At 44.6% G+C, this 14,260-nt stretch overlaps 1 protein-coding gene across 2 annotated transcripts in view; it reads right to left on the reverse strand.

Moving 5' to 3' along the window:
* The window catches only part of ERICH5 (glutamate rich 5), a 36,390-nt gene extending 35,668 nt beyond the window's left edge, over window positions 1-722 (reverse strand). Inside the window, exon 1 of one of the 2 annotated variants that reach the window (XM_066578404.1) lies at window positions 435-722. In XM_066578404.1, coding sequence (XP_066434501.1) covers window positions 435-525 — 91 coding nt within the window. In that variant the 5' untranslated portion in view covers window positions 526-722. The remainder of the gene's footprint in view (window positions 1-434) is intronic. The other variant, XM_066578405.1, reaches the window with a different exon arrangement.
* Window positions 723-14,260: the final 13,538 nt, after the last annotated feature.

The raw sequence follows: 14,260 nt of genomic DNA on the forward strand, positions 1-14,260 counted from the left end.
TTTTTGCGGATGCCAGTGTGCTGCCAGGACGGAAATCTCGGATGCGCAGAACAGATGCAGAATGGAAGGATCTACAATCCTTACAGCAGGGATATTCTGACTGCATGTTAATCATTTTGCAGAAAAAGTACAAAATTATCATTATGATTACTGTTGTATTTATTATCATTAGTAGTAGTAATAATATTTCTAATATTGTATTACAGTAAACATGGACTATAGTTACTATTATCATTTCAGTAGTCACATTGGACCAACTTTATAGGAAAAAGGAAAACTTCCATCCCCCATTGTGGTGCATCTGATCTCCTTCTATGCTGATCGCTTCCATCACCTACAAGTAGTCCCTACTGTTATAATTCTTATAGATACTTGTTACAAAGTAGCTACAAGTGTGAAGGCAGCTGTAGATGCGCACTCATCGTGTCACTCACCACTCTTCTTGGGCCCATTGGTCTCCACTGACTTTGCAGGTGGTCGGTTACTCCCCGGAGTGTGAGTGAGAGTGCTGCTCGAACAGCCCATGGCTCCTCCAGCGTCAGAAGGGTTAAATCGCGCGGATTCTGTTCGGTCGGGCTGCAGAGGTCACATCCAGCGACAGAGGAGCTTAGTGCTGGGCACGGACAGGGTGGCAGAGGTTGTGCCCTCACCGCACACAGCAGCAGCGAAGATGCTGAGAGTCCCGCAGCCGCCGCACACTGCACGGAGCGAGCAGAGGGAGGAGTGCACTGCGCATGCGCCAAACTGACAAGTAGACTGGAGAACTCCTAGTTGTCACCAGATCCAGCTACAATGTAACTGCTCTGACTGTAGACACCTTACACTGTAGTGTTCTTAGCTCTTACCATTTCATCTGCAATCCTTTCCTTTAACCCCTTTGTGATCACAATCTGCCTTTTTACTGACCTCACTTATGGACTTTAAACTTGCTCATACATCTTTTGAAGGCCTCCTGGACAAGTTTCGTGGCCCGATATCACGCTCACCAATGGATGCATCACTTCAGTACAGTTTTGATCTTTTGGAGTGGCTTTCAGATGCGCCAAAGGATCAGCAAGTGGTTCCTATTGTTTTCAATGGGAAACCTCGCATCACTCTCGCACCAAGGCAACGCCCAAAGACACGGCATGCCACGATTTTTTACTCGCACCAAAATTCGGGGGTGGGGAGGGGGAAAAATCGCTCGTATATACCGGTATGACTTAATTCAAAAGAATGCTGTTCATATTCATGCAAGATTTGTGCGTCTCGCAACGCACAAATTTTGCACAATTTCCACGGCCGCGTGAAGTTATCCTCAGGGTGTATTCTAGCAGGCAAGTTTTCAATGGGGCCATTTACATATGTGATTTTTTTTCCCGCCAGTCCAGTGAGAAACAAGGAATCACATTGCACTAACATGTTAATGCGAGCGCGATGCAGTTTTTAATTTTTCCTATTCAAAATAATCTGATTTTCTAGCTAACTGCAGGGCAGTGAACATCGCAATTTTGCAAGCACAACATTCACGCTCGCCCGTGTGAATGCACCATACGGCGGTGGCTTGGCTGGCTACTGAACGCCAGGCTTCTGCTCTAAGGCCGGTTTTACACGAGCGTACTTGCGCACGCAATATGCAGAGAATAGAACCCATTGATTTCAGTGGGTTACTTCACATTTCTGTACATTGTGCGCGTATTTCAGTCGCACAAAAAAATAGAGCATGTTCAATTTTTCTACGTATTGCATACCAAAATTCCCCATAGAAGTCAATGGGGGTGTGCAAATGGGTATATTTAAGGAAATACACGAAACACTGCATGATTCCACTGGAAAAAGAACACATTTGGAACTTTATCCATTTCAATCGGTGCGTCTTTGTTTGCCGCACGCAAATGATCATGCATTGTGAGCGCAAAAAGTACTGTAAAATACGCCAATGCGTGCATAAAAAGGATCGTTAATTACACAAATGTGCAGCGCTCAGACACGCACAAATTTGTATATGCCCGTGTGAAGCTAGCCTAAGGCTGCATTCCCACGAACGTATATCGGCTCGGTTTTCACGCCAAGCCGATATACGTCGTCCTCATCTGCAGGGGAGGGGGGGAAGGATGGAGGAGCCAGGAGCAGGAACTGAGCTCCCGCCCCCTCTCTGCCTCCTCTCTGCCCCTCTGCACTATTTGCAATGGGGAGAGGCGGGACAGGGGTGGGGGCTATTGTGAATCTCAGCCACGTAAAAAAGGCCTAAAGATTACTTCACACTTATTTTTCTTGCTCCATCATGGGAACAGGAAATTGGAATGCCAGCCGGCGATGGATCTGTTGTATGAAAGAAATGAATGGCGCCCGACTAAACCCATTTACTATAATGGGGTCTATTGGGCTTTCATCATGCTGCCCAACATGTTACTGTACTAAATAGTGGAGCATGCTGCCTTATTTTGTCCAGCATTTTGTGTAGCATACGCACCAGACCCTTCCAGGAGATATGAACAGAGCCTAAAAGTACAATGGGGCTTATTTACTATTCAAATGTGATAGTTTTCTGGTTCAAATTTACGACAGAAAACTGGGGAACATTTATGAACCTTTTCATGCCAGTTTCTGGTGTAAATAAGTCATACATTTTAGCCGAAGTGGATATTTGCACAAAGTCCTGCCACTTTTGAAGAGTGAGCGGGTCTTGGGAGGGGGCGTGACTGCCCACAGCATTGGATTTATGTATAATTTATGCCATAAACTGGCGTGAATTATACAAGATATTAATGCCAGGTTGGACCTGGCGTACATATCTATGAAGGTGCAAAGAGCTGCCGGGATGCACTTATACATGAAGAGGTGTGCTTTAGTGCTTCTATGGGAGAATGTGGTTCCGTATATGGCACACAATACTGACTAATAGGAACTACAATAGGGTGCACAAACAGTTCCATGATGCACACCCTATTGTATCTGTAATGCATCCAGTAGTGTGCATGAGACCTAATCAAGTATTAAACATAGAACAAAATGTATTTATTTCTCCATATTGCTAGTTCTTAGCAGTTGGTGCTGTATAAGGGCGCCTACCCACTGGCGTTGCCGATTTTCGTGCGTGAAAAACGCAATGTTTTCCGCGCGTTTTTCGCGGCGTTTTTCACGCCTTTTTCGCTAATTTCCATTGACAATCATGGGTGCATTAAGAGAAAAATAAGGAGACATATGCAACTGACAGTTCCTATGTGAAAAATTGCAACGAAACGAAAAAAAAAAAACCAAATGGACAAGAACACATTCTATGCTAATTGCTCTTCAGAAAAAACGCAAAATACAATTTAGCATCGCAGGAAAAAAAATCGCCAGTGGGTAGGCACCCTAATACAGGATTTCTGCTGCATACCTTGATATAATTTTTCTCCTCCTTGAACTTTTGGAATCAGTGAACCAGATCACAATGCGTTTGCTGCTGCAGCCTTTTCTTCCCACAGCATTTAAAAGTCTCTCTATGGATATGAAATATATACAGTTTTCGTATTTTGGCTTGTGTTTTTTTTTAAGAACTGTTTCTTTTGAACACCTGCATCTTAGACTGCCTTCACATCTGCATTGGGACCTCCAATGGGAGGCTTAATCACAGATCTGGCACAAAATACCGGAAGAAATTGTGCTGCATGCAGTGCTTTTTCTTCCAGTGAAATGCCGGGCAGCTGAGCAGAAACCAAACGGACCCCATTATAGCCAATAGGGCCCGTTTGGTGCTGTTCGGTTCCGTCATAAGATGGATTCGTTCGGCCGCAGGGGTTCCTCTTTCCTTTTCCCTGAAAGGAGCAGGAAAATGGAATCCCCACTGCAGATCTGAAGGCAAACTTAGATTATTACAAAACTGTGGCTATGTTTGATAGCCACAGTTATAACCGACCCGTGATCACCCTTCGTACATTCCCCTAACCGGCAGGACGTAACGTACATCCTGTAGTATTAAGGGGTTAATGACGTTCATGTATAGATGAAATATACAGACATAGAGTAACAAGAGACTGGGAAGTTGTGGCCAAAAATGCTACAATCACATCACAAATAGGAAATTACGCCTTGTGTCCCTCTTACTTTACATGGCCATACTGCTCTCTGATGCGTCTCACCTTTAAAATTTTGAGTAGAGGGCACGTCATTCTCATTATTTACAAAGTATCTTAGTTGACATTTTACAGATTAAAAGCTCATTCACATGGGCGTAGCATTTTTCGGTCGTCCGTGTCACGGCCACAGCACGACTGAAAATCGTGTGAACGGGGACGCACAAAACTGCCGTTTGTGCACCTGTTGACACTGCCAGGGTTCCGCGCATTTAGCTCTGGTAAACTGCCCCCTACTTTCCGCCCCCTCTTGGCAAATGAAGGGGGCGGGATGGGGTGGGAGCTAGTGTGCTAAGCTGCCGCCCCCTCTTTGCCTCTTGTCTGCTGCCAGCAATGTAAGGGGGCGGGACAGGGAGCCTAACAACTAGCTCCCGCTCCCTCCCATTGCAAACAGCTGGCAAGGTGAGGAGAGAAGGAGGTAAGGTGGTTGGAGTTTAGCAGACACGCTGCTAAACTCCCTCCCACCTCCCTTCTCCGGCGGCTACCATGGGAGTCCATGGGAGCCACCGCCGTATTCCGGCCAGGAAGATAGTTCCTGAACTATCTTTCCTGGCCGACGTTAAAGCGCCCGGCCGAAATGCCCCTGTATGCGCTATTTTGGCCGGCCTGGTGCTTTTATGCCGCAGGACTATGCCCATCTGAACTGATGCATTTTAAACCAATGCCTAAGTCTGAGGAAGAACCCTAAGTAGGTTGGAAAGCTCGCTATAACATCATGTCTTTTTGTTTTGCCATTTAAAAAAATATATCTACAAGATTACTTGGTTTCTCTTGCTTAGAACAATCACAGGGCAAACAGTGATGTAAACTTCACATTCTTGATGCCATCAAGCAAAATCCCATGTTCAGCAATCAGGCAGCAGCAGGACACAATGGTTTTCCAAAATTCAAAGTGCATCAGGTTCTGAAGAGAAGCAATCTTTATCCATAACAACAAACTTGCCGTAGCAACTTTGTTCTGGAGATGCAGAATGGATATAAAAGTCTATACACCCCTCGTAAAACACCAGGTTTTAGTCATGTTAAAAAATCCAACAAAGATGAATCATTTCGGATTTCTTTTCACCTTCCATGTGACCCGCTATCTGCTTAATTCCATTAAAAAACAAATTGAAATCATTTAGGTGGGAAAAAAACCAAAAATTAAATAATGTGGTTGCATAAGTGTGAACACCCTCTTATATTTGGTTGTGTTCAGGATTAGCCAATCACATCTAAACTCATAATAAGGCAGTTACTTGAGCGAGCAGCGCTCTTCTCGAGTAACTGCTTAGTGATCTGAGCAGGTTCAGGTGGGCTGCGGGGGTGAGTGGAGCAGAGTGGGGGGAAGAGAGAGAGAGATCTCTGTCATTCTTCCTCCTGCTCCGCTCCCCCCCTCCCCCGCAGCCCACCCGAGCCTGCTCGGATCACTGAGCAGTTACTCGAGAAGAGCGCTGCTCGCTCAAGTAACTGCCTTACCGAGTAGGCTCGCTCATCTCTAGTCATTGTTTACAGGGATTCTGATTGACCCCATATAAAGTTCTGCTCTTTATAACTGGGCGCAACCCCTTTAAATCATGCAAGTACAAATAACATATTTTACACTTAAATTAGTTCCCACCCTGATTTCCATACGTATACTATAGCTTCCTAGCTTTGTGGTGAAGCCCACCTCACTATTTGCCCGTCACAACATCCACTGGGACAGCCTGTATATTTGGACTGTATTGGACAGCACTGTTGTTTTATAGCCATGTTTGTGCTGGTAGCGCATTATCCAGTAGGATTACCCCATCTAAACATGGGAATGCTGTCTCAGCAAATCTCAACTTTTATGAAGGTTCCAGATTTCTAATATGTTGCGATGAGCAATGAGATATACTTGTTTCCCTAACAAAAACAGGATAAGACGGTGCATGAGCCAGCATAAAAGAGATGAGCTTGTCCATTATTTAATGTCATCAGGTTCATTATTGAGCTCCAGAACCTGTCACATCAAATATCCAGTGCGTATGTAAAATGCGAAAGTGATTTGCAGGGGAGGACGCCCGCTGACATTCCAGTGTATCCTTCACAATCATTTTATCACAGCAGACAAATTATGAAAGACAAGAACAAACCACTCCTCAAATTTGCATGTTTTATAGGATTAACAGATTCTTGCTGTCCACATAAAATCTTCCGTCCGATCGGTATTAAAGGGACCTGAGAAGAAAAATAAAACCTATTGCAAACTTATATGCCTAAACATAGGGGATCCTGTTTGTCCGCTGGAGGGGAAGAGTCCTCTGGCAGCGGCTTATCTTCCTCGGGAATAGAAGATCACACATGTTAAAATCCAGCAAGCCTATACTTCTTTCTCTTGCCATCTCCGGTGGAAGGCTAGAAGGTTCTATACACAACAGAACATTGATTAGGTCCACCTACTTGTGGCATTAGCATGATCAGAACCTGAGGTCAAGCTGGTAATGGGTGCAAAGTGCCCACTGCATCAATCAAACTGTCCTTCACAGTATATAGAAATACGTAGGTGCCAAGCAACGTTTTACATTTTTCCAGCTTTCATCCTGCTGTGGTGATGCAAAGTGTAGTGTATACATAATAGTAGCATACATAATGCGCAAATATTCTAAGGGTTCATTCACATATTGTGATAAATAGCCTTTTTGCTGCTATTTTTGCAAAGTAGTGACCAACGCTGTTACTAAACCTTTATACCCATTTCAAATGGGCGACACGATATGGCCGCAAGAAAATTGCAGCAATATCGCTGTGTTTTCTCACTGTGATACCATGATTTTGAGGCGCTACAAAGTCGCAAGTGGTGCTATGAAGCCGCACGACTTGGTAGCACCACGTGCAAAGATTTTCAGGGGTGAGTGGGTGGTTGAAATAAAAACCCTACCACATAAATAAGCCCTAGCTGCAGTAAAAATAAAAAAAGGAAAACATCACCTCTCTGGTGCTGTCATCTACCCGCGCATCTCCCCTGAAGCTCCCCGGCACTTGCTTGAAGTCTCCTGCAGAGATTCCTGGTTGGGACTTTAAAAATCCCCGCCTCCAGGAAGCTCTGCATCTCATTGGTTCTCAATTGCTGGCTTAGCCAATCAGGGCCAGCATTTGATGAACCAATCACAGTCATTCAATGATTCAATTTCAGTTCCAACAGGACTAAAAATCATTGTTGGCTTGTTCTCTTATCGTTGCGTTTACACACTCCCCGCTCAATGCTTCACCTAGGAATGTGAAACACTGAACGAAAAGTGAACTATTTTCAACGATGATCTGTCTGTCTAAACAGGCTGAACGAGTTAGGTGTGATGTATTCCGTTTGGGGGTTTGCCCTTATGAGGTATATGCTGCGCATGCGCAGGAGTCAGAGGTTATCGTGGCATGTGTCGTCATGACGGACATCGGGACTCCCTTTGATGACACATAGGTGCTGCCGCGCTGCACTGACGGGGCATCTGGGATGACGTCCACACAATGCCTTCACATTCATTGCCTCCAGCTGTCTGCCTGAAGGATGCCCTCTCCAACGTTCCAATTGTATGTCTACTTTTGGGGGGTGTTTACATGTGGTGTTTTGATTGGTATATGGTTTTCTATATGTATGTGGAGTCTGTCTTATATGGTATTAAGCTTGAGAAAGGCTGATATGTCGCTCTGCCATTTGTATCCTGGATGTCTTAATAAAGATAAGAATTTTTTACTTTTAAAAGATGATGTTGTGAAGACTTTTTGCTGTGTTGCTTTTCACTTACAGATGGACGAGTTAGCGGTGTCGTCATTTGCTGGTTTAGACGAGAATCAGCTCGTCTTAAAGGGGCATTAGTCACAGCACGTAGGGATTTAGCACTGTCAGGTTATCATTTTCTTCCTGTAGGTACGCTTTAAAAATAGAAGACATTTGGGTGTTTGAGATTCCATAAGTTGGCCATGCACATCACAAAACTATCAGCTAAACCACTTATTTCGGAAAGATTATTCAACATTCTAATGTGTATGTCGACAGCCTCAGTTGTCCTATAATTGCATATGTTGAAATTCAGCAAGCCCATCCTTCGTTCCCTGAGGAAAGAGCATTAAATAGATGTCTGCCAAACACTAGGCCGAGCAAGCATGTATTCTGAATATCGAAAAGGAAGAAAAACCTTTTGTTACCTCCAAATAGCATAAAGGCCCATTTAGACACAACAAATATCGCTCAAAATTCGCTCAAAAGCCATCTTTTGAGCAATAATCGTTGTGTCTATATGTGCCCATCTTTCAGTTTTCTGCCGAATGACGGTCCTCAGTTTGGCGTGAAAACCATTGTTCAGCAGAACAGCTGATAAGATGGACCACACGCTGTGCTCTACCTGCCCAACTGGCAGAACAAAGAGAATTTATTCAGCTCACAAGGGTATTAGTGTATCTTGATGCCACCAGAAAATCCTGGTGGAGTCACGATAGACAGGGGGGTGATGCCCCCTGTAAGTGATTGGCCAAATAGTTTCCCGGGCTGCAGGTCCTGGCAGCCTAGTAACATACACCATACAGCAGTATGAATGTGACAGCTGCGGCTGCACTTGTAGCGGGCCATCTGCCACTGCAAGTAGCGTGTCTGGCGCCGCATAAGCCGGAACCCCACTCTGTCTGTACACTCAAAGCAGGTTCAGCAACAGGGAGGCCACACTGGCCGTGAAGCGCCTTTGCCAGCAGTGCCAGCCGACAAGTGCCTCCCCCCCCTACCTACATGGAACTGACAGCCGCCGGCCCCAGACTGCTGCCTCTCACTGCAGGGACACTACGCGCAGAGCGGGTTCTACAGCAGGGAGGCCACACCGGCCATGAAGCGCCTTTGCCAGCGGTGCCGGCCGACAAGTGCCTCACCCCTGTCCCCACATGGAACTGACAGCTGCCGGTCCCAGACTGCAGGCTCTCACTGTGGGGACACTACAGCGCCGCAGGACACTGACTGACATGCCTCCCCCCCCCCCACACAGGTGTAGGACACCACGGAGGCAAGTGCGGCAGGGGACTGTCAGTAATACAGCAGGGAGGGCGGAGGGCAGAGCGCCAGGGGCAGGGGGCATTGGGGGGGCCGGGTACCTGATGTCACAGCGCTACAGGTAAGCAATGGGCCCTTTACACAGACATGCACTTTAGCTCCTTGTAGCACCTTCAGCTCTTGAGCCAATCGGGAGCTAGGGGTGTGAGAGGGGCATTCCTCCTGTCAAACCCCTAACTTCCGGTGGCATCAAAATACACTAATACCGCTCACAAGCTGCTAATTGGTACTAATAGGCATTAGTACCAATTAGCAGATTATGCAAAATGATCACTCAAAAGCCATCTTTTGAGCGATCATCTGTGTGTCTAAACGGGCCTTAATATTATTTCTCAAGAACAAAAGGATTGGGCATATTAAACTCTAACTTTCCAATCTTTTTCTCTCTGACATTTGCCACCAGGGGCAGAGCCGGGAGTTGCCCATAAACATCAGATGATCCTATGAGCCCCCAAAATTGGCAGGTTCAGCCAATACACATCTAATGTGTATGGCCACCTGTAAAAGCAGCTAGCGGTGTCTGGCAACAGCTTATCTAACATAACAGGCTCAGCTCATCCAAACATGCAAAGTTATGAGAGAATGAGGAGATACTACTGTTGGCTTTCACCATCACCTGTGGCTGGTGAAAAGAAGCAGCAGAAGTGGTAGACAAATGTAGAAATTGGACCGCATACATTAAAGGCCCTTTTATACTGCACAATTACGTGTAAGCCACTGGTTAGATTGAGCGGTTTACATGGTAATTGTTAGGTGTAAACGCATGCAGTGCAGGAACGATCAGTGATAAATCACTGTTCAGATCTTTCATGCAGATGCAACAATCATCATTGGTCTGCTGCTGCATTGCTTTGTCTAAACAGACAGCCTTTCATCCAATGGTCATAACTCGTTTATTTTTTTTGTCAATGTAGCTGTATGAGACCTTGTATTTTCCATGATGAGTTCTAGTTTTTATAGGAACTAATTTCGGGTACATTCAGGTATTGAATAACTTTTATTCATTTTTTACAGTGGAGGCCAATGGATAAAAAAAGCTATTTCACCATTTTTGGGGGGGATTTATTTTTATGGCATTCACCATGTGGTGTAATAGTATGTTACCCTTATTCTTTGGGTCATTATGATTCTGACAACACCAAATTTATAGAGGTTTTATTGTTCTACCACTTTTACAAAATGATTTAGTGTGGCACCACATTGCAGGACCAGAGCATTTTTATTTTTTCCGTTGACAGAGCTGTTTTTGTGGAACAACTTTAGTTTTTACTGGCACTAAAGTGAGAGGAACAAAAATGGCTATTTTGGCTTTTGTAATGGAATTTACCATGCTAGATAAATAATGTATTATTTTCTAATATGGGTTGTTATGGATGTGGTGATACCGATTATGTGTCTGGGGTTTTTGTTCTTTTTTTTCAATACATAAAGCTTTGTGTAATGGGAAAATAAAAATGTAAAAAAAAAATTCTGCAAAAATGTTTAGATGCCATGGTCAGCAATGACTGTGGCATTTGCAGGGTTAAATGGTATAGAGAAGTGATTATATGAGCAAGTCCTCATTTTTTTACTTCTTTTCTAGGAAGAAAAAAACCCATATGTGACAATCAGAGAGCAAATATGCTCTCTGACTGATGGGAAGTGATAACATGAGCAAAATTTCATGTGACCCATCCCCTGGGACAGGAATATATGCAGGAGAATCACAGAGTTTCTCTGCAGCCTGCTGGTCTCCCCTCACCCTTTTCTCTGCTCTGCATACTAAAAAATGACAGCTGTAAATCCAATAGTCCGAGCTGCATTTCAAATGGCCGTAGATCTGCTTCTTTAAGAGCTACCAACAAGCTTTGGGCATCATTTTAAAGCCAAGAATCTTTAAAATGCCACTAAAAGCATGTCAATAGCACTGATAGAACAGGAGCTACAGCCATTTGAAAGAGAACAAGGTCTGTTCATCCAAAGCTGTATTGTCCTTTTCTTGCATTACAAATTGAGCCTCCAAAAACTGTTGGAAGGTTAAAGGGGTTTTCCCAGTCAAAGTAATATTGATGACAGCAACGCAATTACTCAGGAGTTGGAGCAGAAGTCTCTGCTCCGACCTCCATGAAGTGGCCATCGCTTTAACTGCAGGCATGGCTCGTGTTGATTTCAATGACCTATCCTGAAGATGGCTCATCAATAGTAGAAATGCAAAGCTCTTAAAGATTTATTGAAACAATTCCAGATGAACAGCACAGGGGAGCAAGATTTTGGGCAAGTGCATTTTGTCAAGCATAGAGGGTAGAAGCATAAGGATCGAGGGTTACCACAATGCCCCGAAATGTGGCCTTCCTGTGCTGTTCATTTGGAATGGTTTCAGAAAATCTTCAATATCCTTGCATTTCTACCACAGTGTGTGCTGTCCAATTTCTAGATGTGTCTACTGTTGGAACCAATAAAAAATGTTACTTTTGGATACTACATAATGCCCTTAGTCCTATAGGGTAATGCTGCCACCATTGCAATTGTTGTCTTTCAGGGTGTAGTCTGGAATTTGGAAAAAGCTATTTGTTTTATTTTACCAGAAACATCACCACTGTTGTCCACAGGTTGTGTCTGTCATTGCAACTCAACCTCATTTACGTAAATGATAATGTGCTGCAATACTGGACACAGCCAATGGACCTAAGATGCACTGTTTCTGGGTGGACTGCAAAGACTACAAAGAGCTTTGCCACTGAAAACACATCACCAGTGGACGCAAGGAATGGATATGTTATGCACATGTGTATTGCAGTTCATTTCTATGTGCATGCCAGCTCTAGTGTATTCTGGAAATGGGCCACAAGTGTCTGAGGTTATCGATGGAACAGAGGCCCATTGCAAAACTTAAAAAATAAAAAACGTTTACTTCTTTCCCCAATTATTTGGCAAACAGCAAATTCTGTCAGTCTAAAGTCCAGTAGCTTTAACCTTGGAGCCAAAGGTTATCTGTGCTACAATGAATCATTGTGTAGATTTTTGTAAATCTGTGGAAGTCCAGGTTCACACACTGAGGCTGTAGAGGTGTCGGTGTTTCACTTGACTTGTATCCAAAAGGATCAAATTCCAGTTGTGGCATAAAAATGTATCAAAAGCACTATAGTAACAGAACGCAACCATAGCCTCGCAATGTCTCCCTCTCCAGACAGTAATCAATACTATCCTAACCATGGGCAATGGTATGTTTTGGTTGCAACTGTGCAAACAGTAAACTGTCTGTATTTAAAGTTGGTGGTGTGCCTGGAAATCACCTTCTTTCCACTGTCTGCCACTATGGAAACATTGAAGTGGTTTTCTAGCTTTAAACTCATGATAGCCTAGCGTCAGGATAGGTCATCAATAGCAGATCAACGAGGGTCCCACACCAGGCACCCCGGCCAATCAGTTGTTTCCCCAGACCACAGTGCTAGTGAATGGAGGCTGTAGCTGCAGTACCATTGTAGGCGCTCCGTGTTTCCAGGACACGCAGCAGTCCGGGAGAACAGCTGATCAGCAGTGGTATTGGGTGTCAGTCCCTGTTGATCTATTGATGACGTTAACTGAGACTAGGTCATCAATAGTTTAAAGCTGGAAGACCCCTTCAGACATTTTCCACACACCTATAAATTTAAGTACATGGGCAATCTGGGAATTAATAATGTATTCTATTGTTACATCACATACAATCACTTTATGGAAGTATGCATATGGGGGTATGTGCAATTTGCCATAAAAAACCTCCATATCTATACATTCCAAAGTCTGAGCACTTTAGGTGCTGACACATATAGAAGACATTTTCAACCTCCAAACAACGTATTGCAGAAAAAAGGAATAATGCTCCATGTATTGATTGCTTTCCAAGGCTCATTGATGAATTCTCCTGGCAGCCACGGCCCACATTCAGCCCTCCTTCTGTAGTAAACGTGGGGCTCCAGTATCTGCACTGTGTCTGACAGCGGCTTGAAGGATGTGCACACCCAGCCACGCTCTTAAAGGGCCAGCACGCTCCTTATAAATCCTTCATCTACCTATCAACTGTGGAGGGTGCCCGAGTATTGCAGTCAATCTGGTTTTGCTCAAGGTGCTATCATGTTCTGATTTTCTGACTTTGGATGTCCCAATTACGTTCTTGTCTCCGCTCGTGACCCCGGCTTGTTATCCTATGATTCTGTTTGCCACCTGTCCTAACCTCTGGCCAGATCTACCATGCTGAACCTGTTCTCCATGACTTGACCTTTGGCTTGTTCATCATTAGAGATAAGTGAGCACGCTCGGATAAGTCATATACTCAAGCGAGCCTCGCTCTTCTCGAGTAACTGCATTCTTGTCTGAGCAGGCCCGGGGGGGTAGCGGGGGAGAGAGGACAAGAATGCAGTTACTCGAGAAGAGCGAGGCTCAATAATTTTTGTCCAGAAAAACCCTTTCAAGTTGTTAAATTCATTACATGTACAAAATCACTAAAATGTGTCTGAGCTCTTAGGACTAGAGATGAGCGAGCACGCTCGGATAAGTCCGGTACTCGAACGAGCCTCACTCGCAGCGGGGTGAGCGGGGGGCGGCGGAGGGTAGCAGGAGGGGGAGAGAGAGATCTCTCACTCTCTCCCCCGCTACACCCCGCTATTCACCCCCCCACCCCCCCAAGCACGCTCGGACAAGAATGCAGTTACTCGAGAAGAGCGAGGCTCGACTTATCCGAGAGTGCTCGCTCATCTCTATTCATCATGCTAAAATGTGCTGCTTACCTTGATATAGACTGTCTGATTATGCTCCCTTTCACAATCCTCGGGTATAGTGCCTACATGTATAATAGCATTAGCTGCCACAGTACTGGGACCACCTCCAGATAAATGGCCTGAGGTCCCAGCAGTGAAGCCCACATTTTGACTAGTGGGGTTAAAGGGTGAACACCGTGGTATCTTAGGTGTTGTCTCAGGATTTGTCGAAAACTAATCCAGTCTGTGGCTTGGTGGAGCTTCGCCCGCTGATCCTGACACTATGACTTAGGGTATGTACATATTTGTGCTATTTGTTCCGTTGTGCAGCTCTGTCATAAGCTAAAAAAAACCCAAGCTGTTCGTCAATGTATTACCCACTATAACACAATAAAAGTTCTATAACATTTACTGTA

Source organism: Eleutherodactylus coqui, chromosome 9, assembly GCF_035609145.1.
Source record: "Eleutherodactylus coqui strain aEleCoq1 chromosome 9, aEleCoq1.hap1, whole genome shotgun sequence".
NCBI classification, from domain to species: Eukaryota; Metazoa; Chordata; class Amphibia; order Anura; family Eleutherodactylidae; genus Eleutherodactylus; species Eleutherodactylus coqui.